Source organism: Protopterus annectens, chromosome 4.part1 (genome assembly GCF_019279795.1).
Source record: "Protopterus annectens isolate FY-2018-M chromosome 4.part1, PAN1.0, whole genome shotgun sequence".
NCBI lineage: Eukaryota > Metazoa > Chordata > Ceratodontiformes > Protopteridae > Protopterus > Protopterus annectens.
Window position 1 is genome coordinate 850,690,587 of NC_056734.1, and position 27,975 is coordinate 850,718,561.

The window sequence follows — 27,975 nt, forward strand, 5'->3', positions numbered from 1 at the left end:
GAGTCTGACATGGCTCCAGCAATTCTAACCATGTGGGTTCTGTCCTTGAGCCAGTTTGCAACCCATCTAGTGACATAGGGGTTTATATTTAAGCTGGTGAGCTTATCTATAATGCCCGAGTGGGGTATTGTATCGAAGGCTTTTGCGAGGTCCAGGTAGGCTGTGTGGACCACCTTCCCTCGTCAATGGCCTTGGTGACTGTTTCAAAGAAATCAACCAGGTTTAAGAGGCAGGATCTGCCCTTAACAAAGCCAAACTGGGTAGGATCCAGTGTCTGTAGGTCCCCAATATCTTTATTTATGAGGTCCATGATGATCCTTTCCATAGCTTTGCAGACCAAGCTAGTCAGGCTTATGGAGCGATAGTTTCCAGGATCCGTTGAGGCACCACCTTTGTGGAGAGGGACCACTGTTGCTGTACGCCACTCTTTGGGTACATATCCTGTAATAAGGCTAAGATTGAACAGTAGTTTTATGTTTGGGTTTAGCTCTTCTTGGAGTTCATGTAGGACGCAGCCGGGACACCATCTGGTCCCATTGATGCTGTGTTTTTGCTTTGGAGAGGGCGGCTCTTACCTGAGCATCTGAGATGTCAGGGGGGGCAGCACTCTGTTGGGATAGATATTTGTCCTTTTGGTGGGGAGAGGGAGAAGTTTGCACTGAACCTGTCAGCTAGGATGTTGGCAATGTCTGTGGGCTCGGTGTATTTTTTGTCATTTTGGACTAATTCTGAGCATATCTGGGAATTCCCACCCAGGTTCCTAACATAACTAAAGAAAGCCTTGTGATTATCCTTAGTGTCCTGTGCAATTTTTCTCTCGAAGCTGGCCTTAGATGATTTTATGAGTGCCCGTAGTTTTTTGCTAATACTGATCAGAGATGCCTCCCCTTTTTGGGATTTTGCTCTATCATGTAGTAGCTTCCTCCTTCTATTGTATAGTTTGTTTATGGCTGGGGTCCACCAGACAGGACGTCTGCCTTTGGAGAATTGGGTCTTGGTTTTATTTGGGATTGCATGATTCATGCATTCCTGAAGGTGTTCATAAAATGCGTTTATAAAGGATTCTGCGGTCTGGGCCGTATTTTCCACAGGCCCGGGGGCTTTGAAGGATTTTGCCTCGGTTTTGAGGCGTGTGAAATTTGCTTTAGAGAAGTTTTTCACTGTGGTTTTCTGGGCAGGGGGTGGGGTCGGGATGTGAATATCCAGTGAGATTAGTTTATGGTCTGATCTTACCAGTGAGGGATACACTTCTGGTCTGGAGCATAGTGTCCCCATGTTGGTGATGATCAGGTCCAGTATGTTTTCCCCTCTTGTGGGAGTGGTAACAAGTTGTTCCATAGCATTTGAGTTTATAAATTCTAGGAACCTTTGGGCTAGGGTGTTGGAGCTAGAGTAATGCTCCCAGTCTATGTTTGGGTAGTTGAAGTCGCCCAATATAATGGTGTTTGGAGAGACCTTCATATTTTCCAGTATTCTCAGGAAGGCCAAGTGGGGTTCCTGTGTTTGGGAGGGTGGTCTGTAGCAGGCTATAAACTGGAAGGCAGTTTTACCCACAGTTAGTTGCACATGGATAGTCTCTGATGCTTCGTGCTGTGCCACCAACCTGGAGGTGTGGGTATCTTTGATGAATATTGATACTCCCCCTCCTTTTGTGGTTCGGTCCAAGTTTTGGGTCCGAAAAGCATGGTATGAGGTATAACCTGGTAGTGCTGGGGTGCTCTCGGGAGCCTTGAACCAGGTTTCTGTTACTGCACAGATATCGATGTTCTCCATGCTAAGGAGAGTTTCGAGTGCGTGCATCTTGAGGTTTAGACTTCTGGCGTTGAGTAGCATTACTCTTAGTTTCTTATCCCTTGTGATACCTATGGAGGTGGGTTTGTCTTTTGAGCCTTGCCTAAAAAGGCACTATAGGGGTAGCAAGAGCCTGTGCCAATATGCAAAAGCCCAGGGTGACAGGTGCAAGCCGTCCCTAGCGAAGCATCGTGGCTTGTCGAGCATGTCATCCTAGGCTGACAGGCATTGGATCCCCTTTGAATGACACCAACACTTAAGCCAATTGTTGAAATTGATCATCTTGTCTTCGTATTGTGGCATCATTCTTGGTGAGGGTAAGATGCTACTCAAGGTCAGGGTCATACCGGCCTGGGCTACATGCTCAGAGAGCTCCTCTATGTCTCTTTTAATGTAGCCCAGGGAGGTACGTCTCAGGTCATTCACACCAGCATGAACAATGACTGAGTCATATTTGTACTTGCCTTGGAGTGACCTGAGTGCTTGTGTTATGTGGCGGATCCTAGCGCCCGACAGGCAGCTCACCGTGACCTTCTCCTTGTTCAGCCTGGTGAGCAGGACGTCAGTGTGCCTGACGATAGAGTCACCTATTACAAGTGTATCAGGTGTGTTGTTTAGCCTTAAGGGCTGTGACTGTTCGGCACACTGGCTTTGTGAGCTATGTGTTGCACGTGTTTTGTTTTGGGGTAGCGGTTGCTTGGGTGTCTGCTTTGGAGGTCTCTGCTGCTTAGGCAGATTTTTATTTAGAGCCTCCGAGTATGTTTTTGTGTGTTTATGTGTTTGGTTTGTTGTCGTGGTAGGTCTATGTGAGACTGGAATTGTAGTGAGTGTGGTTTCCTTCTCCTCCTGACTGGTTACGCCAGTACTGAGTTGAGAGAGCTTAGCCTCCAGTTTGGCTATATGGTTGCATCTCTCACATGTGTTGGAATTTATTGGGAGGAGGAGAGGGTTGTCTGTGTACATGAGGCAGTTGTAACATTGCCTCAAGATTCCCAGATTCACCAGCTGGACCGGAGAGGAGATTGACAACTGACCTTTGGACATGCTAGAATAGTATTGGGAATTCCTGTTTTTCTGGAAAATTCCTTGACTCCAAATTTGGTTCCTCCTGCTCCAAGGAAATCTGACAGGTACTATAGAGTTCCTGATTCTCATTTGTTTCTTTTCAGGAATCCGTTGGCTGATCCAGGGGTTATTTCTCAAGGCCCTAAAGGAGTTAAGGCCACTGTTACTAAAAATCCTGTTCCTTCCGACAGGGAATCCAGGAACCTAGATAGGTGGGGTAAAAAGGTTTATACCTTTGCCACTCTTGCTATTAGGTCTACTAATTGTCTTTTTCATATGCTGAAGTACCAGCAGCACACCTTGGAAGCTATTAAATCTAGGGTAGCAGGTGTGCCTCAGTTGGTGGAGAGTAAGGATATGCAGGATTTGCTGAATTTTGCCAGTCTAGTCAATAAGCATTCTTTACATTGTGGTTTTGACATTCTAGAAGCCTCCTGTAGGGCTACAGCTACTGGCTCTGTTATTAGAAGGCATGCTTGGCTCAGGGAGCAGCCCCTACCAGAGCCTGTTAAGGCTAAGCTTTTAAATGTACCTTTGCATAAGGACAGTCTTTTTGGCAGCAAAGCAGAGGAAGTGCTCAAGAAGATGGAAGACAAGACCAAGTCTATGCAGACAGTTAAAGACTTTCTGCAAGTTCAGCCTCCTCTTTTTAGCAGGAATTGCCCTTCTAAGAGTTGGACGTTCCCTGATAATAGCAGACAGAGCCGTTCTAGGACTAGAGGTTACAAATCTTCTAGAGGGCAGGGGGCTACCCCTCAAAGGTCTAAGCGTTGGCAGGCTTCCTCTTCCAAGGCGGGAAGTTCTAAACCTGCATCTCAATCTAAACCTTCTCAATGACTCTGTCCAACTTCTGCCTGTTTTTGCCTGCCCGGAGAGTCCTTTAGGAGGAAGGTTGACCCTGTTTGCAAATGTTTGGGCCACCATCATGGACGACAAATGGGTACTCAGAACGGTATCCCTAGGGCACAAGTTTTCTTTCCACACCTTTCCAGTACCCAAAGGATTCCCAGACACTCCTCCAAACCGAAGGGCAGAAGTAGAAAAGCATATCTTGTCTCTGTTACATCTGGGAGCAATAGAATCAGTTCCTGATCAGCAGATAGGCCAGGGATTCTATTCCAGACTTTTCCTAGTTCCAAAAAAGGAAGGCACCTGTCGTCCTATCCTGGATCTATCCACCCTGAACACTCTGCATCAGTTGCTGCCACTGTTAGAAAAGGATTCCTGGCTGGTAACATTGGATCTCAAAGAAGCTTATCTGCACATCCCTGTCAGGGAAAGTTGCAGGCAATACCTTCATTTCAGGGTGGGCAAGCAACATTATCAATTCTCTGCACTGCCCTTTGGCTTATCTACTGCTCCCAGAGTTTTCACAAAGTGCCTGGCTCCAGTCATTGCTTTTTGCAGGCAAAAGAAAATTCAGATTTACCCATACTTGGACGACTGTCCGATTCAAGCAAATTCTCAGGAACAGCTGCTAAAGGATCTAGAATTTGTAAAGACTCCTCTCTTCCCTGGGTTACACTCTCAATGTGGCAAAATCAAAAATGGTGCCATTCAGAGAGATTACATTCCTGGGAGCGAGTCTGAACACAGCCACCCAGATTATATATCTCACCCAGGAGAAGCAGACAGTTTATTCCTAGCAGTTTTCTTATACAAAGTAGTAGACACAGTGGATAAATTATTTTAGTAACTTTAACATCCAAAAACTCTACTTCTTTATCAGAATATTCATAGGTAAATCTCAAAAAAGTATTCAACTGATTTAAGTATAAAAGAAACTCTTGTAGCCGCTGCTCTGAGCCATGCCACAACAAAAAAATATCATCCACAAAACGTTTATACCATTTGATGTTAACCTGATATTCATTATTCGAAAGTACATGTTTAGCTTCCCAATTAGCTAGGGATAGGTTGGCGTAGCTATTAGCACAAGCTGTGCCCATAGCTACGCCAACAAAAACTGTTAGAAAGAATAATGTTCTACACTATGGCAGTATGCATCCGAATCATATGAAATTCAATGTGTTGAAAGGACAGATATTTCGAACTATGAGACTTTTTAATGATGATGATAGTCTCATTGTTGCATTACAAACACTTAAACAAGAAGTTTTAGAAAGAGGCTATAGTAGTAAACTTATTGATTCTCAAAAAGCAGAAGGATGGTGGCATAGATCAGGTAAGTGCCAGCCATACTTTTCTCCCCTCCCCACTAGTATTAACAACAGGGATAATATTGACAATACTTTCTCAATTGATGCTTCCACTAATACCTCTAGGAATAAACTAAGGATGCCATTGACCTTTGCCAGTAATGTGCATGTAGCATGTGATATTATTAAAAAGAACTGGGATATTCTATCTACTATACATGAGTTGAATGGCGTCATTGGCACACAGCCAGATTTTGCTTTTAGAAATAATAGATCACTTAAGAGTCAGCTCTGTTATCGATCCTTTAATACTAAATCAACTATAATATCTCATAGACTTGGTACATATATGTGTAGGAATTGTATGGCCTGTACACGTATACATATTGGTAATCATTTCACCCATCCCACTTTGGGTTTTAAGATAGATACTACTTTTTATGCAGATTGTCGAACAAAAAATGTTGTCTATTTTTGCTATTGTACTACCTGCTTCTCATTTTACATGGGGAAAATGAAAAGGGTGTTTAAGGATAGAATACTTGAACACCTTAGGGATATCAGGAATGTTAAAGAAACCAGCGCAGAAACATGTAGCTAAAGAGGGTAAAGGACATAAATTTAGCTTTATGGTACTAGAGATTCTGCATAGTACCAAGAGAGGAGGTGACATAAATAATAGAACAGAATCTAGTGAACAGAATTGGATTTTGCGCTTTCAAGCTGATAAACCTCCTGGTTTAAACAACAGAGTTTCCCTGAAACCCTTCCTTATAGCACGGCCATTAAAGCATTGATCTCTCTTTTAATATTTTATCATGTATATTTCAATAGTCCATCTTTTATTATTTTTTACTATTGTATTTACCAGTTTTAAGTACATATTGTTCATTTAGTCTGTTTTATTCTATTTTTTAATGCTCTATATATTCTACAGATGTATTTTATCACATGGCTTTTAGCTGTGATGCACATTTTATCTGATTTTTGATTGGATGTTTTAGTGTTTAAAAATGTAACTGCTATTCTATCTCTGTTGGTCTGATGAAGCGGATGTTATTCCAACAAAGCGCTTACCTACTACAATAAAGGACATATTGATCTTCACTGCTGTGTGGAACCAGATTATTTTTCTTTTTCTTGTATTCTCTGGTTTTTGCATCTGATTCCTTATTTGGTTCAAGGACTGTTTTTGTTTGGTCACTTTATGTTCTAACTACTTCCTTCATGCCAGAGTTATCAATGGAGGTGGCATGAAACCAGATTGTAAACTTAGTCTTTTTTTCTAAACCTCAAAACAAGGGTGAAAGAATCCTGCACTCCATAGATGTACACATACAGCTAAGGTACTACCGGAACAGAGCAAAGGCATACAGGAGGACTGACAAGCTTTCGTAGTTTTGCTGAAAACAAAAAAAAACTTCCCATTTCATAGTATACCATTTCCAAATCAATTTCGTATTCATCATTTTCTGCTAGAAATACCACAAGAAACCCACCAGGGTAGAGCCAGCACATTAGCATTCCTGGAAGGAAATTTGGTTATAGATGTCTAAGCTTTGTAGACTATATGTCATATCTAGGGTGAGGGTATGGTTCACTTCAGCAGGTATTTGCCTCTTCTCATCCTCAGTTGCACTCCACCATGTCAGGGCCAGGGAAGGAAGACTTTGGGATTCTTTCCTAAAGTTACAACTGCAGCAGTAACTTAAAAGAATAACATAGTGCAACTGTGTTATTAATTTACAACAATTGTGAACATTTGGTTGTAGTTACTACTGCAGTTCTTTTTACCTCCCTCCCTTTGTCCCCTCTTTACAACCATGAACTGTCACACTGTGGTGGTATATCCCTTCCTTTTCTCTTCCATCTTTCATCCAGTTATACTTGCCCCTTCTCCTCTAGTCTCAAGTGTGTAAGAGATCTGTCAATATTGCATGTTATGTATTCAAGATTGTCCAATTCAAACTTGCATACTGATTTGTAGGCTTTCCACAGTGTGTAAAAAAAACAAAAAAAACAAAACAGGAGATGGTCAACCATACATCCTCCCTTTATACACTGATGTGGTAACATCTAAAGCTCGGGACATGTAAGGTTGGTGTTGAGAGGGGAGGGGGTGGTTCTGAAACACTGACTACACATTTTACTCAACATACGGCAGACATCCCTGAAGTTATGATGCAGCAGTGACTACACTCAACTATCTACTGTTAAGGTAAGTTGATAGTATAACTAACTGTAGTTTATATGCTTTTGTGCTCTATTTACTTTTTTCTTTTAAATCTTCTTTTAAGTGGTGGCCTCCATTGCTGCTCTGTCTTTGAATTTGGATAGATTCCTGTCTTCTCAACATTTTTTTTTGTATGGATGAAGACTGCCTTTTCTTATACAGCCTGATATTTAAATTTTTTTTCATGCTGATCTTTCCTTTTACAGTCCATTATTTGCATAATCATTTTTATATGACACCATATGCCTTTAGCTGGCTGATAGTGTTTGTTTGAGTGTTTAGTATTGTGTAAGAAAGTATTATATTTAAATGTTCCTGATCACGCAGGAATCGAGTTCTGTGCAGTGGCTGATTTAATAAAATTATGTGAAGACTCCTATATATGTAGAAGCAAACTGAATCTTGAGGTTTTGCATTCATTTCTTTGTACAGTATTCTCTGCATCAGCATTTTCATTAAGTAGTATACCTTTTCTTGTAGAGGCTTTTACTGTGGTGGATATGTACACTAACTACTTATAGGTTTAAATAAATTGTTATATTTTTGTTTCAACAGTATGAGGAAGACTCAGAAGACATCTTGACACACTACCTAAGGAAGCTCTGTGCAAGTTCTAAAGTCTGCCGATCAGTTATGCTGTTTTTTAATGCAGACTGTAACACTAGACAAAAAGTGGGGAATTCAGGTGAGTCATTCCTTTGGTCATTCCTGTTGATAAGGAATAAAGATTTCTGTTCTCCCTACCATCTCAAGCAGGTGCCTTTCAGTTATACTTCCATATCTGTAGTGCATTATAGTCAGTATTTCTCTCTGTACTGTTTTGTAGCATTCTATGTGCTTCTGATGATGATGAATTGCCCTTCCTGAGGAAGGGGCTGGTCTTCTGATTGATTTTATTGATCTTTTTCTAAACTCTTCCTTTGGGTGCCTTTTCATCCATTTGCTGCTTTTGGGTGAGTTAATCATTTTACATTTCCTCATGTCTTTTGTCACATTATACACACAGACTATTTGAGCTGGAGTTTAACTAGCTTTCCATTCAGAGCAACATAAAAGTGTGCCATACTCTTACTTGGTCTTCTTATGTATTTATTGCGTATGGACCCTGCATGATCCCAGGGACTGTAGCCTTCAGTGTTCTACAAATATCAGAACAGACAGAATGATTCTCTTCAAGAAAACTCAAGTCATGTTTGTTTAAAAAAATGAATGTAATCACTTTAAAGACACAGGTTGCTAAAATAGTGAAGTTAAGACAACAATTATTTATCTACATATAGACAAGTTAGCAGTCCTACTAACATGACATATTCTCTGTACTGTGAATAAATTGGTACTTTATCTGTCTCTCTCACACACACACGCACACACACTCACACACACACACACACACACATATATATATATATATATATATATATATATATATAATATTTTAAATGAGTCTACAATGAATGGACAACATACAAAATATGCATCACAACATTCATTTCATCAAAAATTTCCTTTTCCAATGCATTACCTATAACCCAACCACATTCAGCTCAAAAATAGTGCTACTTTTATGGGAGAGGCTTTTTTTAGTTCAGATGCACATTATGGTTAGGTGTATGGGCAGGGCTAGCATGCATTACTAAGATGTTTTTTTCAACGCGTTTGTCTTTTTTTTGGGGGGGGGGTGTTTAGTGAGGAGTAGAGTCTGAGGAGCTCCTCATCAAATCAATTGAAGGAAATAATTAACAAGCTTTCATGTGGTTATGGAAAGCATGTAAATGAAAGATGTTCCATACAGCAGATGAAAGTTACATCTGTATTTTTTAGCAGTTACACTAAGCAGCTGGAGTTGTTTGGCAGTGATTCTTTTGAGTTCCTGAAACAGCAGTATGACTTCATGATTTTTTTTTTAGTGAAAAAACACTGCATTGCCCTTGCTTATCTGTCAGTCTTCAGCCCCCTCCTGTCCATTTGATCCATTCATTCCCCATCATGAGGGCAAAGAAGATCCATTATTCAGATTGCCATCAGGGGTAGTTTGAGGTTTTTTCCTTAACCCAGACAATCTGTCACAGAAGCTCATCTGATGGAGACAAAGAAGGACATGACCTTGCTGGACATCACTTACTTGCAGAAAGGACACTGCCAATAAGAAGTCCTGTCCCTTTCTCTGTAAAACAGAAAGTGGTTTGTCAGGTCTTTACCGAACAAAACACACTTCCCTATGTATTCACTAAGCACCCGGAATCCTCCCTGGGAGAGGACATTAGGGCAAGCCCTTTAAATCCTCTTATTGCATGCCTAGCTCTTCTATGTTCTGGAAGCTCTGATTGAACCCTGTTACCTGGGTTATATATTGCTGCATTAGGCAAATTGATCCACAGCAAGGGTGTCGTAAGGGATACAAGGTACTCCATTAAAAAGTTTCAACAGTAAGTGGTAGCTGTACATAATAAATCTATGGAATTAAAAGCCAAATAGCTCATACAGAACAGAAGTTGATTACATCAGAATTTAAGCTTGAATGGGATATTGGAAGGTGAAGAAGGATTTGATTGCTTGGAATTGTGAAAGCCATGATGCTAGTACAATGGACTGGATTTTCCCAAAGGGTTGATGCTTATTGAAAACGCGTATAGGTAGCTATCATTGGTAGCTGGTAGAGCTTAAGATACACCAAGGCTTATTTTGGTTGAATTTGTAATTTGGTATGAAAAGGAGAAGATTGTATCACTGTTATAGTGTTCGGGTAAGAGGAAAAAGATGAATGGAAGACCGATGTGTTTGGATCATGATTTCTTGGAGACTACTCACCGAAAAGGCACAAGTTATGATATATTATTTTAATGTTTATATTATTTTAAACATTTGTGTGATTGTCCTCTTGCTGGTGGTGTATGTATCAATTGTGAATACTGAATTGCTGTAATTAGGTGAGATATTTTGATACTTAATAGGGATGTTTGGTGAACACATCATGGCAAATATGTATAACTGAATGTAGCAAGGATACTCTTGGAGTAAGTCCTTTATTTTATTGAAGATGGGGGGTGGCTGGAGGGCAAAAGAGAGAAGGGGGGGTTTGGTGTCCTTATTTTTTCTCTTTAAAGTTGTCATTCAGAAACATACTGGGCACATGAATGACTGTGATCTGTTTAAGGATTTATTCTTTAGTAGTGTAACTGTTTTTCCCATTTTTAATGTTTGTTTATTTACTGAATGGGTAGTTCAGTGTATTGCCACTGCTGTGGGAAAATTGTTTGCGATATTGTGGGATCACATTTTATGGTGTAGTGTCAGGCATGTACTTGGCAGTAATCCAAAAAAGATTCAGCAGTAACCCTGGTAAATCCACCTCACGTCCAGGACTCCTGTGCATATCCAAACTTTGAACCACAGGAAGAACAAGCTCATGCATACGTGACTGCATACATGTAATTAAGGAAAGATGAATAAGATGTTATACACTGTAAATGGGCTATAGTTAAACATTTTGGAACCATGCATCAACTGATGGAGCTTTATAAGTAAGCTGACTGTTCTGGTTAAATACCTCAGGGCATATCTGTTGATGCACAAAATTCTACAGGCCAATATGTATTGTGTGTGTGTGTGTGTGTGTGTGTGTGTGTGTGTGTGTGTGTGTGTGTGTGTGTGCATGTGTGTGCATGTGTGAGTGCCGCTGTTTCAAGAATTTGATCCGATTTGTGGTGCTGTATAATTGAGAACTAAGGGTTCTGAATATTGGTGGTCTCCTTTCTTCCATCTCTTCTGTATTTTTACAGAGGATCAGGTTTGATCTGTTTAGTGTTATAAATTAAAATGGTTAACGAGGCATGAAAATATGAATATAGACCATAGAAAGAGAAGAGTAAATTGCGTGACACATTGCCAAATGTCAAGACACACAAGAATGTTTTACTGGATATCTGACTGTAAAGCTGCAGTTAGTGTCTTTTTGTTATGAACAAAAGGAGGCTCATATGGTGACATAGCTAAGCCGACTTTTGAAATTGTGTGTGTGTGTGTGTGTGTGTGTGTGTGTGTTTCGTGTTCTGAAGGTTTTTGATTCTGATTAATAAATATGTTTCTAGTTTTTTGTGGGAACAATGCATGCAGAATAGTGTTTTGGAGGAGGAATGAGGTTAAAGGGAAGACCGAAATTGAATGAGTTATGTAATGCTTGACCATGACTGTATATAGTATAAGTGATGTATAATTGCAACTGAAAAAATGTCAGTATAGTTTGTTTTCATTTATATAAATGTATGAACGTCTATGTCATGAATGATGCTTTTTTTTTAAACAAGAAACATCTTTATTGAATTATCACTTGGATATACTGCTTTCTTTTTTATAGTCTCCCTTCTTTAAGTTTAGTGATTAGTTGTACATTTTTGCAATACACTGTTCTGAATTGTATTTGCATTTTCTAAGACTCTTTGAATTACGCTAGCAGTTAAGTAACTAATTCTTACAGAATCTGTTCAGTGACAGCATTGTTTTTATGCATTTTTTACACAGTTAACTTGTTCTAAATTTGTCAGTGTGTCAACTCTTGACTAAAGTCTGGACGTCTCAAAAACCCTTGTTGTTAGTTATTTTTTTCTTTTGTTTTCTGGTAAGAGACTTTACCACAAAGTTGTTTTATAACAGTAGGTTGTGTAGTAAGATAACCTGGTATCTTGACAGTGCCCAGTGGATAATATAGCTTTCTGTCTGTTGTCTTTCTGGTTTGGGTTTTGTTGTCTGCTGCCTAGATAAAGTACAGTTGTGTACACTTACCATAAATGTAGTTGTTCGAGTGTATTCACTGTTGCAGTCATTACATTTGGGTTATCTGCTTGCAGGTAGCCCTCAGTCGGCCTGATTAACAAAGTCTTGGGTCCTGCATCGATTGCTGTCCCTTCTTCCATGACGTCAGGTCTTCAGGGGTATAAAACATGCAGCCGACGCCATTACATCAGTTTTTCTTGCCCCAGATGTCAGGTGCCCCCCCCCCCTAAATGGGAAGCAATTAAATATAAAAGTACAAAGATATACCTCCAACAAAAAAGCAAATACACCAAAAAGGCTTTTAAGCATAGTAAAGGAAAGTAGAGGTATAGCCAAAAGACGTTAGGGGCTGGAGGGAGGGTAACCAGGACTGCAACAGTGAATACACTCAAACATCTACATTTATGGTAAGTGTACACAACTGTACTATGTTCTTCGTGTTTCACTGTTGCAGTCAATACATTTGGGTAGATTTCCAAAGCTATGGTTGGAAGGAGGAATTTAGATAGCATTAGGGTCAGCTATAAGGCCCTGCAAGACTGCAGTGGCAAAGCCAGCTCTGGATTTAGAGAAAATTGGCAAATGATAATGCTTGGTGAAAGTATGTATAGAACTCCAGGTAGCAGCTTCTAGGATGTCCCTGATAGGGACGCCTCTGAGAAAGGCTGTAGAGGTAGATGCAGCCCTGGTGGAGTGAGGTCTGATCCCCTGGGGAATAGGTTTTCCATGGTGCTTATAGCAGAAATGAATGCAATGGCTTATCCATTTAGAAATGGTTTGCTTTGAAATAGCCTTCCCCTCTGACATCGGTAAGGAGCAAGAAAAAGTTTCCCCAGTGGGGTACTTAGCTTTAGTTGAAGACTTTGGTTCTGAAACTCGAAAACAAAAATTTCACGAGTCGGCCGACCGGCACTTGCTAACTGCTTCTAGTTCGGGCACCGCATGGCAAGAAAGACTGATAGAATGATGTCGGCTGCATGTTTTATACCCCTGATGACCTGACATCATGGAAGAAGGACAGCAACCGACACAGGACCCAAGACTTTGTTAATCAGGCTGACTGAGGGCTACCTGCAAGCAGATAACCCAAATGTAATGACTGCAACAGTGAAACACGAAGAACATCGGCAGAGATACTTTACAGCTTGTTGTGCGCTACTTTTTTTTTTTTTTTTTTTAAGCCTAACCCACCCATTCCCACCCCATGTGTAGTTAAGTAAATTTGATTCCTGTTGCATTTCACAGTCACTTGCAGCAGTGCTTAGATATAGAGTAGAAAGAAGGTCACTCTAGCATTTCTTGCTGTCCTGAAGATAGTCTCATCTTCCATTACTTGGTGACCTGTCCTAAGTCTGTAGGGATCATCCATTAACCCTGGCTGCTGTTACCTATATTAGGCTCGACCATTTCAATAAACACTTGATCCTGATCCCCTACAATGGTTACTGTTTCTTCCAGCATTTGTCATTAACATTGTTCTTGTGTTTTCCTCATTGTTAAACTTCTGTTTTCCAAAGGTATCGTTTTTAAATTTGATAACTGCCAAGATACGGAATGGAAGACTCTATTATTACATCTGATACTTGATGGTATAAATGGTTGAATTTTGTTCCTAGTACTTTTATAGGCAGTCTGTTTGAAGTCTTAGTTCTGTCATTTCATTGTGATCCTACGCCCCATGTAAAAATTTAAAAAAAAAAATCTTACAATGGCACTAAATATAGATTTAACTTTTCCTTTTGCAGATATTAACCCAAAAATAATTCCACACTACCACTGCCTCTGTGTTCTCAATCCGTCTACTGGTAACTTCTTTGTAAGAAGTGGATCTGAAGAAATCTATAAAAAAAACTTATCCCAATAAAAGATATAAAAGGAATGATGTGGCATCTGTCTCTTAAGGAGGAGGATTTGGAATTGGATTTATTTTGTTTTTAGAAGTAAAATTATTTTGCTGAAGGGACTGCCCTAAATGACACTTGATAATCCTGTGTTGGAATTTTAGTTTGTCTTGATGCATACTTCCTGTGTATGGCCAGGTCAGATTGCAGATACTGGAGCCCCACCCGCAGGTGACGTTTGATTGTCTGAGGATGATGTTACTGGCAATACTGGATCTGTTACTTAAGAAATTCCTGTCAAAAAGAAACTGACAACTAAACATTTGTCTTCGACAGTATCAGTTACTCTGGGCAGAAGTAATTTATTAGGCTTGGGCTCAGGGTCTTGTGCAGACTCTTGACCCTTCTAATAAAGTTGTTTCTATTAAGAGAAAAGGGATTCCTCTTTCCCTGAAGATGTTCAAGTGAATGAACCTGGATGAGGGATGTGAAGGGACAGATGCATGTTTTTTCTCCTCAGGTTTCTGATTCAGGTTTTTGAGGAGTTTGTGGTATTTGATTCTCCCTCTGAAGGATTCTCTTTCTCTGAGACTGTTTTCAGGACATGTCAGTGTTTTCAGTGAGAAAATCATAAGGTTTCTCAATGCCTCTGAAAATTTTATAATTTGTTACAATTAAGTGTAGAACGAAGCACTGTGAGGACCCTGAAGTTCAGTTAGCTTAAACTGTCAGATAGTGGACAGGGTCCAACTATTCAGGTCAAAACAACTAGAAAAATATGAAAGAATAGCCTTTTGAGTTATTTGAGCTAAGCTAAAATACCAAACAGTAGTAGTAAAAAATATTTGTAAATTAAATGCCAAACAGTAGTAAGAACTCTTGTTGCAATCAAATTTTTTTCACTTTTTCAAGTTCTTCGTATAAAAACAACTCTTTTTGTTGCAGTTAAAAATAGCTCACGTCTTATAGGTTCATAGGTAGGTACTAGGCTATCAACCCAAGGGCCTAAGTAAGCCTAGCCAACAAGGTTCCCTGGCTTACGCCACCCAAGAAAGTTATTTTTCTATGCCCCTGTCGAGCAGAGCCACAGAAGTGATCCCCGGGGTGTATTTCCTATTTTCCATCCACTCATCATGATTTTTCTTGAAGAGTACTAATGAGGAACTTTGCTTGACATAGATGGGTAGCTTGTTCCAGAGTATGGAAGTATCTAGGACAGGAATCTATCCCTCCAGCATGTCTTGTTTATTTTGGTGACAAGGTTTAGGTCCCTAAAAGCATGTAGCTCAGAGGGATTCGGATTTCTTTAGGTGTAGCATGTCCAACAGCTCTGGGTTTGACAGAGCTTTATATGTTAGGCAGAGATCACCTCAGAGTAGGCGATATGCTACAGAGTAAAGCTGGAGTTTTTTGAGACGGTCAGTGTAGGGTATCTGTTTGAGGCCAGTAATCCTCTTTATGAGGTACTTCTGTGGCCTTCCCAGCTGCAGCAGACATTTTGTGAGGTACATTACGAAAGGAGCGTTGTACTCTATAATGGGTCTAATGAGTGTTAAGTAGAGGGGAACAATGATTCTGAAGAGGTCAGTTGATATAACCCGACGAAGGCACTTAATAAATGTGTGTATTATCAACGTGGTGGTGTTTTTGTGGAACTTCATTCCTGGATTGGTTCGTACTGGTGGTGTAGTTACTCTTGTTTTGGTTCTTGGTTTTAGCGGGGAACAATGACCTCTTTTTTCCTGGATGAGAACCCTTTTGTGATGAGGTGTGCCACATAGAAGGATTTCCTGACTACTGTGGCGATGTGATTATCAAAGGAGAGACTACTGTCCACCTGGGTCCCAAGGTCTCTTCTCACACATTCGGCGTTAAGTAGACTGCTGCCTATGTGGTAGTTCATGGGTACAGAATTTTTACCACAGTGGATGACAATGCACTTTTTGGCAAGGAGCTTGAGGCCATGGCTCTGACACCAGGCATCTGTCTCAGTGAGGCCCTTCTGTAGGATGTCCACATCATTTGGGGACTTGACTGTGGCTCGTAGTTTGCAGTCATCTCCGAACTTCATTAACCAAAGGCTTTCTGTGTTAGCCTGTACTTCAGAGAAGTAGATACCAAACAGGAGGGATCCCAGGACTAAACCCTGTGGTACTCCACTTGTCACTGGTTTGAAGTCAGATTTGGAGTCTGCAACTTTTACATTGTGGGTTCTGTCACTGAGCCAGTTGGCAACCCATCTTGTGACATAGGGATTTATACCTCGTTTAGTTATAATTCCAGAATGAAGGATAGTGTCAGAAATCTTGGCAAGGTCAAGATAGGCTGTGTGAACCACGTTACCCTCATCTATGGCTTTGGTGACTGCCTCAAAGAAGTTGATCAGGTTCAGGAGGCATGATCTGCCTTTCACAAACCCAAACTGGGTGGGGTCCATAGTTTAGAGGCTACCAATGTCTTTGTTTATGAGTTCCAAACAACAAGTCTTTATTGGGTGAAACTTATATAAATCTGCAGATGCTGTGCTTATGTAATGAAACTAGAAATAAGTCTTGTGTTTATACATATTTCAAAAACAAAGAAAAGAAATAACATTCTATTTAATCCTATAGAAACATAAAAATATAATTATTACATAACTTTAGCAAAAAAACAAAATGAAAAGCTCCAGCACAAGTGCTGAAGATCAAATGAAAAAAAAAAGCAGGGAGTTTCTAAAACCAAAGCAGGACACCTCATTGGGAAAAAGGACAGTCCAATAAGTCAGAATGATTATATGAGGGACTTTGTCCCCCCACCCTGGCAGCCCCTTGTATCTCTTAAAAAAAACTGAATCTCCATCTCTGTCTTTGGTAGGAGGATATTTGAGAGAAATGGGTCCTGAATGTGATCCGTCAAGGCTACAGTTGGCAGTGGGAGGTTCTCCTCCTGTCCTTTTCAGGGGATTCCTCCTCATCTACCAGACTAAAGTCTTCTCTTTCCTCCTGTCTTACAACACACATACTTTCTATGGCGATAATAGAATCTGGGGAGAAGGTTTTTATTCAAGGATGTTTGTGGTGCCCGAGAAAGAACATTCTTGGAGACCAGTTCTAGACTTTTCCTTCCTGAATCAGTCTGTAATAGTGTCCAAATTCAAAATGCTTTCCCTTCACATCTTCTACTTTGTTTGAGTTTCTTATTGATCTTAGATTTAAAAGATGAATGTCATCAAATGTCTATTCATCCAGATTTCAGACGTTCCTTAAGGTTTTGAGTCTCTGGATCACGTTGTCAGTTTTATGTTTTACTGTTTGGGCTACCTACTGCTCCATGAATGTTCACAAAGTGTCTAGCTCCTGTCATAACCTACTGCAGAATGCAGAGTATCCACACTTTTCCTTAATTAGATGATTTGCTTATCTTTGTTGAGTCTTTCTCACAATGTCAGGAATCTATCTCTCTATTTCTGTCTTGAGTAAGGGATCTCCTACACAGGCTGGGATTGCAAGAGTATATTCATATGTCTTTTTTGACTCCTTCTCACAGGATTGTTTTTGTGGGGTGCCTGCTGGACACCTGACTACAAAGAGCCTTTCTTCCACAGGAAATAAATAAATATATATTTAGATATGTTGGGTTTCCCGTAGACTTTGTCTCAGCTAGGGAATTCCTCAAGATTCTAGGTTTCCCATCATAGAAAAACTCTACACAAGGAAGATACAATTGTACCTAAAATCACTATGGTCCCAGCAGCTACAGCCATTGACTTTCAGTTTGAATATGATTTGTAGAAAGGGAGATCATGTGGTCTAGACATCACACTTCTCAGACTTGCATTCTACCCAGCTCCAGCACAGTCAGTCACAACAGATGTCTCAAACATCGTTTGGGAGTATTAATGGGCATAAAACTACATCTTTTTGGAACAAAAAAGCAGACCAAAACACATCAGCATAAAAGAGATGCTAGATTTTATAAATCCTCTCAGTGATATGTTACATAAACAAGCAAGGAAGATCCATATGGATTTTTGGAAAAGGTTGGCTTCTAGAAGTATTCTTGAAGCAGGAACTTGTTCCTCTGTTAACACTTTTACAAAGCACTGTAAATAAGATTCCTTCTCTAGGTCTAGGATAGGGTTTACTAAGATCATTCTTCAGGGACTCTTGGACCCTTATCCTTCCTCCTCAGTCCTTTTAAGCTATCTACCCACATAGCTTATGCTACTGTAGCAGTAATCATAATGGTGACCATAGTACGTTTGTGTAAGTAGATGTTCTTATGATCACTTCTGTAGTAGCTGCTCTCTCCTTCCACCTCCCTTGTTTTTTCATGTGAAATTTTTGCCAGGGTATGGACATGTATTTTTTTCATTTCCTATCATTTTCCTGTTGGGTTTTAGCCTCCCTTTTTCTGTTGGCATGAAAGCAGTGAAGGGCTTGATGCCCAAACTGAATTTAGTCATCTCAAGCTGAGTTGACTTATGGATTGGACACATGGAAGGTGCCCTGAAGCTTTTAAAGCTGGCCAGCTGTTATATCCTGTGGAGTATATAATCCTTACAGCTTATGCTACTGCAGCAGTGATCATTCGAACATCTACTATTATGGTAAATTTAATTGCACAACAGTGCTTTTTGACACGCTTGTGAAGAATTTACTGGGACAGTGAATTGGGGAAGAGGCTTCCCTGTTGCTTGAGAAATGTTTGCAAGTCAAATTGGTCATAAAAAAGTAAGCTCCTGGCTTGTTGTCCAAGTAGTAGTAGGTGAATGTATTAGGTTAGTTGAGGTGGTCTAGCTTCCCCACCTATGATAGTAGTGTAGCTTTTGAAGATCAGGTCACCAGAACATATCAGATGTTGCAAGTCATAACTTCATTTAATTGGGAGACTTTAAACTTGATGTACCTTGCTAAGAACTATTGATGTCAGTAATTTTACACAATTTGTTTATGACCCTGTCAGACCTAACCTTAACAAAAGGGAAGGGCACTTAGATATTTTTTTCACCAAAAATCCTTCTGTTTAATCACAAACCAATCATTACACATTGTTCAGTTAAGCAAGAAAAAACAGCACCAGTTTTTATCTGTGTGATCCTTAAAGAAGTGTAGAGTACCTTTCTTAAACTTGATGTTGTGAATTAAGATCTGATGTTAGTTGAAGCAGAACAATGTGTTTGTACTGGCTCATTTTTGAATGTCTCAATTCATATGCAGGACAGACTCTTACTGCAGAGAGTCAGAAGAAGACTGAAAGATAATAAATGTTGCTGACTTTCCTCCTTCCTTAGGAGTCTGTTAAGGGACAAAAGGCTAGGTCTGGGTCTGGCCGAAAAATACCAGCTGCAGAAGGGAAGCTCGGATTGCCACAAAAAGAGCTAGTGCCAAGTACTTTAGAAAAGTGTAAATCATTCTGCTAAACAGTCCCAAGTCTTTTTTGGTAGGTCATCAAAGCCTTAGCTTTCCCAGTGGGTCAGGTCTTAAATCTTTTCTGATAGGGACCACTTTGGGATTGCTAGTATGCTTAAGCTGGCAAACAATATGTACTAGAGGTGCAACCCCTCCATGATCCCAGTATGCTTCCCAAAGATAAATCTTTTACTGTGAAGCTCATTAATTATTTAGTGGACAACCCTTATTTTAATTTCAGGAAATAGAATTGATAAAGAAGTTTTTAAATTACCTAGAACCCATATGTTACCTGTCACTGTCTGCCTCTCTGCTCTATTCCTTATGATGGCCTCTTCCATTATCACAAAAACATTAGCCCACATTACATCCACCATTGTACCACCTGCGTATTTATGTGTACCCTTGTATTGTCCCTTCCTGGGGTAGATAGCAAAGCTATTAATCAGCTCAAGATTATTGGCCAGTTGTACAGCTACAGCTTCTGGCATAACAACCTGAAAAATGTAGTGCTTTTCCAAATTGCCGAACATGTTGATAAATATGGCTGTCATCCTCATTGTCAGCATTGTTTTAGAAAGGGATACAGTACCTTAATTACAGTCTTTTCTTTAAGAAATTAGATGATATATATTTGAATATACAAAAGGCTTGCTAAATCAGGTTTCGCTAGTTGACCTGAGAAGCACTTTTTCACTGGCATATTGTTCCATACTGCCAGCTAAACCTAAATGCCAGGGCTTTACTGAAGGATCAGTGAGGCATTTCAAAAGCTAGTAAAAGACAGAACCTTCATGATTATATCTAGACCCAATAGTTTTGAGATGTGGGCCTTTTCTGTAGACCCCATGACTAGGGTTCATTCTACTTTTGGTCAGTGACATTGCCCTCATATGTCAGGATTAAAAATCACCATGTGAACTGATGATTTTCCTCCCACGTATGGGAGAATGAGCCTTTAACGAAATAGAAAAGAATGTGCAAGAGGACTTTATGAAACTGGGATAGTGGATGTTCTCTTATAAGCTAGTAGCAAAGCCTAAGAAAATAATGCCTAGGTTTTTAGTTTGCCTGCCCTGAAGCTAGGTGACAAGGCATTTTCCTATAATATCAGATTCTGTCAGTGATTTTTTATTCATGGTTAAGTGATAAAGGGTACTCCAAAATATGTAGAATATTTCTAGTACCAATATTATTTATTTATATTTAGAAAATATGTTAAAAAGCATGTGACTGATGTATGGAATAAACTTAAAATAGCTTACAGGCTTTTCTAACTTTCTTAATATAGAAGCCAAATGAGGATTGGTCTAAACCTCTTAATGACTAAAATCAAGTGTGCCGAATGCTTACTTCCTTCACAACAGCATATAATACACACCTCTGGTAAAGCCCACCCAGCAAAATCTGTAATGTGAAGTTGCTCTGTCTCGCCGTTCATTCTTACTGATGGGTTTGGAGCCGATCCCTCAGCTCCGAGTCAGCCTACTGCAAAGCTCAAGGATTTCAAGTAGTCCGAGGCCAAGTCTCTATCTCATGATGCACCTAGAGTTACCTCAGATCTAGTTTGCCGCTGCAACTGATCAGAGGTTCTTGCTAGCACGGGCCAGTAAAAACTTTACTACTTTTCTATTTCTAAAAATTATTGAGATTTTATTGTTAAAATAGTTAAGATGTTTAGGTTAGATAAGCTCTTTTAGCTTTATCTGCAGTTTTCCCTTCTCTTGTGTGCATTTTCATAGCTATATTTTTGGTCTCGTTTTTTTCATAGGCCTATTTAAATTTTCTGACTAGAACTTGTTTATTCAGTGACCTTTCTGTCACCCTTTTCTTAGTCATAGTATTGTGTGATTACTTAATGACCTTTTGTAAGATTTTATAACTGTTAGAGTTAACTTGCTTGTGTAGTTTAGTGATTTTTCACTTATTAATATTATCTGCTTAGATAATTTGTGTGTGTGTGCTTGTTAGTCTTAGTTTGAGGGCTTGTGTGCATATATTTAGCCTTTTTTTATTAGAAGGCTTATTAATAATTCTTTGTAGTTAGCCTTACTTTAAAGGGCTTGTGTGTGTATGTTTACAGTTAGCCTGTTTTTTATTAGAAGGTTAATTTATATTTGTTGTTGTTGTTGGGTGTGTCCATTTCTGTCATGGCTGATGACAAGGACAAACACCCTAAGTCAGGGTTTAAAAAATGCCCTAAATGTGGGCAGAAGATGTCTTACTGACTGCCATGTCAATTGTGTCTACTGCTTAGGTGCCTTGCACTTACAAGAAACATGTTCCATATGCCATTCCTTTTCCTCTTGGGTTCTCCAAGAGAGAAAGAGGAAACTTATTGACAGGGGTTTGTTGAAACCTTCTTTCCAGGAGGCTTTGAGTGACCAGGATGGACCTAGTAAGTCCTCAAAGTCCTCCCAAGACTTCTGTGGATTCAAAAAAGTTGAAAAAGTCTGTGACATCAGCTCCACAGATCTTGGAGCCAGCTGTTTTTTCTTTTCCGAGCCGGTCCCCGGTTTCGTAACCAGTATACGAAATTCCTAAATCTCCGCTACTTCAGTTAGTACCATCAATCTATTCATCTTGGTGTTCTGTTAGCCTTTCAGATTTGGATGTGGATCAAGTGGTGCAGAAGCTGTTACAGGCACTGGCCTTTGCAAAATTTTTATCGGCTCTGACTCAGACGGCTTCGGAGCTGAAGACCCTTATGCCAGCTATAGCTTTTCCTCCTCCGAACCATACCAGTCCTTCAGAGCCAGAGGAGTTGGACTTATTGACTATTGAGCCTTTGGGGCTGACTCCTGCTCCAGTGTCTTCAGCTCCGTTCACTCTGATGTCCTCAGTGCCGATCGAGGACTCTAGGAGCCGACACACTCTGGTCGGGTCCGGGGAGGATAGTTGAACCGACTTGTCGGTTCCGACTCTGCCTCTCGGGGCTTCAGTTCGGATGAGGTGTGCCAGTTGATGCCATGGTGATGGCAGCAGCCAGCAAAAAGGAAATGGCTGAAACTTCCTCGTCTATCCATCCTCCTAACAGACTCCAGGATCATGGATAGATACGGGAAGCGCATGTTTAGTCCTGTGACTTTTGCACTCCGTTTGCTTAACTATTTAACCCATTTTACCAGACTACAAAGAGATCTCCTTAAAGAGCTGGGAGATGCTTTTCAGGGTACAGTAGCTGCAGGAGCTACAGACAAAGTTGCCTCCCACCTTGCTACCCTCAACTCCACTGTTAACTCGTCCATGCACCGCAGGGCAGCGGGTACAGGAGTTGCTCTTAAGAGACACTCCTGGATGCACTTGTGTTCCTTCGCAGAGCCCTTCAAGTCATCCTTTGTGAATACCCCTTTTGATGGCTCGTCCCTTTTCTGGACCAAAGTTAAGGAAACCTTGACCGGGTGTGAGCAGGAGGGAGAGACTCTGTCTGCCGTCAGAGTCCTTTTTTCCACCCCTACCAGACCCTATCCCAAGGGTCAAAGGCGAGGGAAAATGTGGTTCCAAAAAGCCCAAGGAGCCTTTCAGGACACACGTGGTGAACCCCCCTCCAGGGGCAGAAGAAGGGGCAATAATGGAAGACGCCGCCCTTGTGGCAGGGGGGGGGGCCGCAAAACCAGGGCGACAGAGATCACTTCTTTGGGAAGCCTTACCAGCGCTCCTGAAAGGAGGCCCGACCAAACGACAACTGGGTACAAAGTATCATTTCCAGAAGATACTTCATCCCATTCGCCACACCACTTCCACCAACAAGAAAAATCAGGACGTTCCACCCAGTTACAAGGAATAAGCAACAGTAGAGGTCCAGATGTTGCTAAGAAAAGAGTCGTCTAACCAGCCCCAGCAGACCAGACAGGATCCAGAACTTACTCAAGATTCTTTTTAGTTCCAAAAAAGATAGGGGACTGGAGACCTATATTGGACCTCAGAAGACTAAAATCTGTAAAGAAAGAGAAGTTTCAGATGGTCACGCTTCAGTTGATACTTCCCTTCTTAGGAAAAGATAATTGGATGTGCTCGCTAGATCTACAGGATGCGTACTACCACATAAAATTGGCAAGGACATCCAGGGATCATCTGCGCTTATGGCTGGGAGCTAATCATTACCAGTTTCGAGCCCTGCCATTTGGTCTCACACTCACTACAGCCCCACAGAGTGTTCACCAAATGCATGGCAGTGGTCACGGCTCACCTGAGACATTTAGGATTCCAGGTGTTTCCATACCTAAACGATTGGCTCCTCACTGTCATCACCAGGCATCAACTCATTCAGGCCAGGGAATCCACTCTGTCACTCTGCATCCAGCTAGGTATTACAGTAAACTCAGAAAAATCTGTATTGTCGCCATCGCAGCATATTGTCTTTATTGGAGCAGAACTGGACACCACCACCACCACGCTAAGACTTCCAATAGAAGGGTTTTAGTTCTCCATCAGCAGGTCTGCATTCTAATATCCAAAAACAAGGCTCCAGCATCAGAAGTTCTGAAATTGTTAGGTATGATGGCAGCAGCAGTTCTGGCCATACCACTGGGTCGTATGCACATGTGGATACTGCAATGGCTATTGTTCATTCAACGGTCTTACCAAGAGCTCCCCATGTCTCGCAGGACAATGATCACAGACTCCTGCAAAAAGGATCTTCATTGGTGGTTGACCTCACTTCATGTTACGATAGGATGTCAATTTGTTTTACCCCCACCAGCGGCCACAGTGACCATGGATGCTTCCCTGATGGGGGGGCATTTTCAGGGAAGGACAGCCCAAGGCACATGGACCGATCAAGAGACACATCTACATATCAATGTCCTAGAGATGAGAGCAGTACTTTTGGCGTTGCAGTACTTCCAGGACTCTCTTCCTCTGGGTACATTTGTGATTCAGACGGACAATATGTCAGTGGTCTGGTACTTGAACAAACAAGGAGGAACCAGGTCATACCCCCTTTGTTGCGAGGCCCTAAGAGTATGGCAGTGGGCTATATACACCCAGCGCTTTCTGTTATTAATGCACATCCTGGGGAAATCCAACGTGATAGCAGACAAGTTGAGCAGAGCAATTTTGTTGCCCCACGAGTGGTCCCTCAAGACAGAAATAGCAGACAGGATATTCTGCAGGTGGGGCCAGCCTTGCTGCAACCTTTTTGCCAGTCACATGGACACGAAATTCAGAAGCTACTTTGTCCTGATTTCCCCCTCCGGGAGAAGTCCCAAGGGACGCACTTGTTCACGATTGGCCCCCTGGTCTCCTCTATGCATTCCCACCAATCCTGTTGATACCCAATGTATTACAGAAAGCGAAAGCCCTAGGAAGGACTATCATTTTAATGGCTCCTCATTTGCCTCGTCAGATTTGGTTCCCCTTCCTTCGACTTATCTTTTGGAGGACCCCTGCACCCTGGACCTAGTTCCTGACCTTCTGACACACTCGTCGGGGGAACTTCCTCTCTATCTGCAGTCACTGAAGCTGACAGCTTGGCTGCTCCAGTTCCCATCATAGCCAGGTTCCATAACCTTTCCAGTAAGACAAAACAAATTATCTTATCCTCTCATAAATCCTCTATGAGGAAGCTATACCTGAGCAAATGGAAAAAAAATTCTGTATGGGCCTCTAAAAACAATATTGATCCTTACCAAGCCCCTATGGCCTCTATACTAGAATTCTTGACCATGATCTTCAATAAAGGAGCTGCAGCAGCAGCAGCAGCCCATGTTCAACTTGCTGCCATTTCTAACTTTCGTCTTGGATTCGAAGGTTTGAATATTATGTCACACAAATTATCCAAAGCCTTTCTCAAAGGGATCTCTCATATTAGACCACCTGTGAAATCTCCCTATTCCCCATGGAATTTAAATTTTATGCTTTCGCGCATAATTCTTCCTCCATTTGAACCAGCTTCCTCATGTGACCTCAAATTTTTGTCATGGAAAACCATCTTTTTAGTGGCTATTACTTCTGCCCGCAGAGTGTCAGAGCTTCAAGCCTTGTCCATTAAGCCTCCTTATTTGATTTTCCATGCTGACAGAGTCTCGCTTCAAACAACCCCTTCTTTTTTGCCCAAAGTTTGCACTGAAACTAATCTCAACCAAATTATTGACTTGCCAGTTTTCTTCCCCAATCACTCCAACAACCTAGAGTACATGCTACACAAACCTGATGTTCACAGACAGCTCAGATTTTATGTGGATAGAACAAAAGATTTCAGAAAATCAGATCAGCTTTTTGTTTCCTTTTCAGACTCCAAGAAAGGTATGCCAGTGGCTAAAACAACTCTGTCTAAATGGTTATCTGATTGTATCACCTTTGCTTATTCAGCTGCTAATATGCCCTTACAACATAAAATCAAAGCTCACTCAACCAGAGCAGTTTCTAAATCCTCTGCTTTTTCTGCCAGACTTCCTACTGATAATATTTGTGCAGCAGCCACTTGGTCGAAACTTCGTGCCTTTATCACTCATTACAAAGTTGACAGGGCCTCCTTTGGATTCACGTTTCTGAAAAATATAGTCCCGTGAGCCACCCGAAGTAGATGGTGCTTGGGATGCTACCCATCAGTACGAATGAACAGTGAGATGTTAGAACAACTTCACATAAAGAAGTTATGTACTTACCATAACGTTCCATGTGAGTTGTTTATCTCGCCTTCATTCTTACGTCCCTTCCTCCTACCCCCTCCTGGGCTTTCAGAAGACTGAGATGCTAGATCCTTCCTGGTCACTCAACCCTTCTATACTTTCTCTCTTATGGAATTATAGAATGACATATGGTATTATTATACGCAGCAAACAAGATCTGAGGTAACTCTAGGTGCATCATGGGATAGGGACTTGGCCTCAAGCTACTTGAAATCCTCGAGCTTTGTAGTAGGCCGACTCAGAGCCGAGGGATCAACTCCGAACCCATCAGTAAGAATGAAGGCGAGATGAGCCAACTCGCATAGAATGTTATGGTAAGTACATAACTTCTTTTTTTCTTTTTTTGTCTGAATTGAAGAAGCGTTAGTGTCTCTCTCTGCTGAACGCAAACTGTCTTCTAGTCATTGCACCTCTGGCTCTTCTGTCGTCTACCTTCTTAGTCAAGTTGCATTTAGAGTACCGTCCACTTCTGTCATATTGGTTACACATTTCTTCTTTTAGATATCCTCTGAGAAAACACAACCAGCGGGACATTTTGCTATGAAGAATAGTTTTGGGTGTAGTTTTGTAGGAAACATCTTTCAGTAGGATTGCCATTTAAAACCATTTGCCATAGCTGACTAGAAATGAATAAAAGCTGGTCTTCAGAACAAAACTACCGAAACATCTCTTTTCAGAATAATTCTTTGATTGCTTTTCTGTTCAGCATTTTTTTGTATTACTACCTGCGGTGGTGATGCTGCTGTAACGTTGTCGCCTCACAGTAAAACGCTGTCCGGTTCGATTCTCAGCTAAAGCGTCTTCTACATGGAGACGTGCGTGAATGGGCGTACCTTCATTGAAGGTTGTGTGTCAGGGCTGGTAACTCGGCACGTAAAAATCAACTACCAATCATTAGCGGACCGGAGTTCCGCTGTGGCGACCCCTAACCGGGAAAAGCCGAAAGAAACAAACATTTTTTGTATTACTCTGTAGCCAGTAATTAGTACTTTCTGAATTTGTGAATTAGCTTATAAATAACTGTCGGTTATTTTTTAATTCATTGAGTAAACAACTTGCTTGTAATATGTACCGTCACCTCTTTACTACTTATCAGCCACTTATACGATATGTACTTCTCATTATTGGGTCTCATTCATATTCCAGCACAGAGCTAGCACCCCCCCCCCACAGACAGAGTTAAGGAGCAGGAAAAAAAAATATTGTTCCCTATGAAAAAAAAAAAAAAACATTTGTACAAGCAACTACCTAAGCACATTAATGCTATGGTCTGTTGTTTGATGCTCAGCATGGCTTTTGCAATGCCTTCAGTACTTTTACTGCCCTGATAATGGTCACTGATACCATTTATTGCAACTTGGATGAGAGACTTATTGCTGCAGGTCTCTTTGTTGACATGACAGGGGCTTTTGAAAGGTCAGCCATACCCTTCTTCTTAACCAACTCTAAAGGACTCAGTTTTGGAGATAACATCATTTGATGGTTTTGCAGCTATCTAAAGGATAGATCCTTAGACATCCACAGCAATGTCTCATCCTCTACTGCTGGCAAACTTAATGCAGGTGTACCACAAGGGTCTGTGCTATGTCTTTTTCTCTTCTCTCTCAGTTCTTTGTTAATGATCTCCCCACAGAATTACCAAATCTTAAATTAGTAATGTATGCAGATGGTATGAAGCACCTATAGTCCATTACTAGCTACTCTGACCTGCAAACTAAGTTACAGGACAATTTCACTCAGATGTTCATCGTGTTTCACTGTTGCAGTCATGACTGTAGGGTTCTCCCCTGCCGGCAGGCAGCCCTCGGTCGGCCAGAATCCCAAAGTCTGGGTCCGGCATCGGCTGTTCAGCCATGCTCCCTGACGTCAGAGTGCCAGGAGTATAAAGCTGACAGCTGACGCCATCTTCTCCAGTCTTTCTTGCCGTGCGGTGATAGCAGTTCGCAAGTGCCGATCGGCTGACTCCTGACGATTTTTTCTGATATACTTCAGTCCGAAGATTTTCTTCTCCACTCAAAGCTAAGTACCCGTTAGAAACTTTTTTCTTGCTCCACTCTGATGTCAGAAAAAGTTAATAATTGTATTTCTTGT

The 27,975-nt window shown here is 41.0% G+C and overlaps 1 protein-coding gene across 1 annotated transcript in view; it reads left to right on the forward strand.

Moving 5' to 3' along the window:
* CTC1 (CST telomere replication complex component 1) overlaps positions 1-27,975 on the forward strand; it is a 1,463,250-nt gene that overhangs the window by 1,424,088 nt on the left and 11,187 nt on the right. Inside the window, exon 26 of the mRNA XM_044070869.1 lies at positions 7,804-7,933. Coding sequence (XP_043926804.1) covers positions 7,804-7,933 — 130 coding nt within the window. The remainder of the gene's footprint in view (positions 1-7,803; positions 7,934-27,975) is intronic.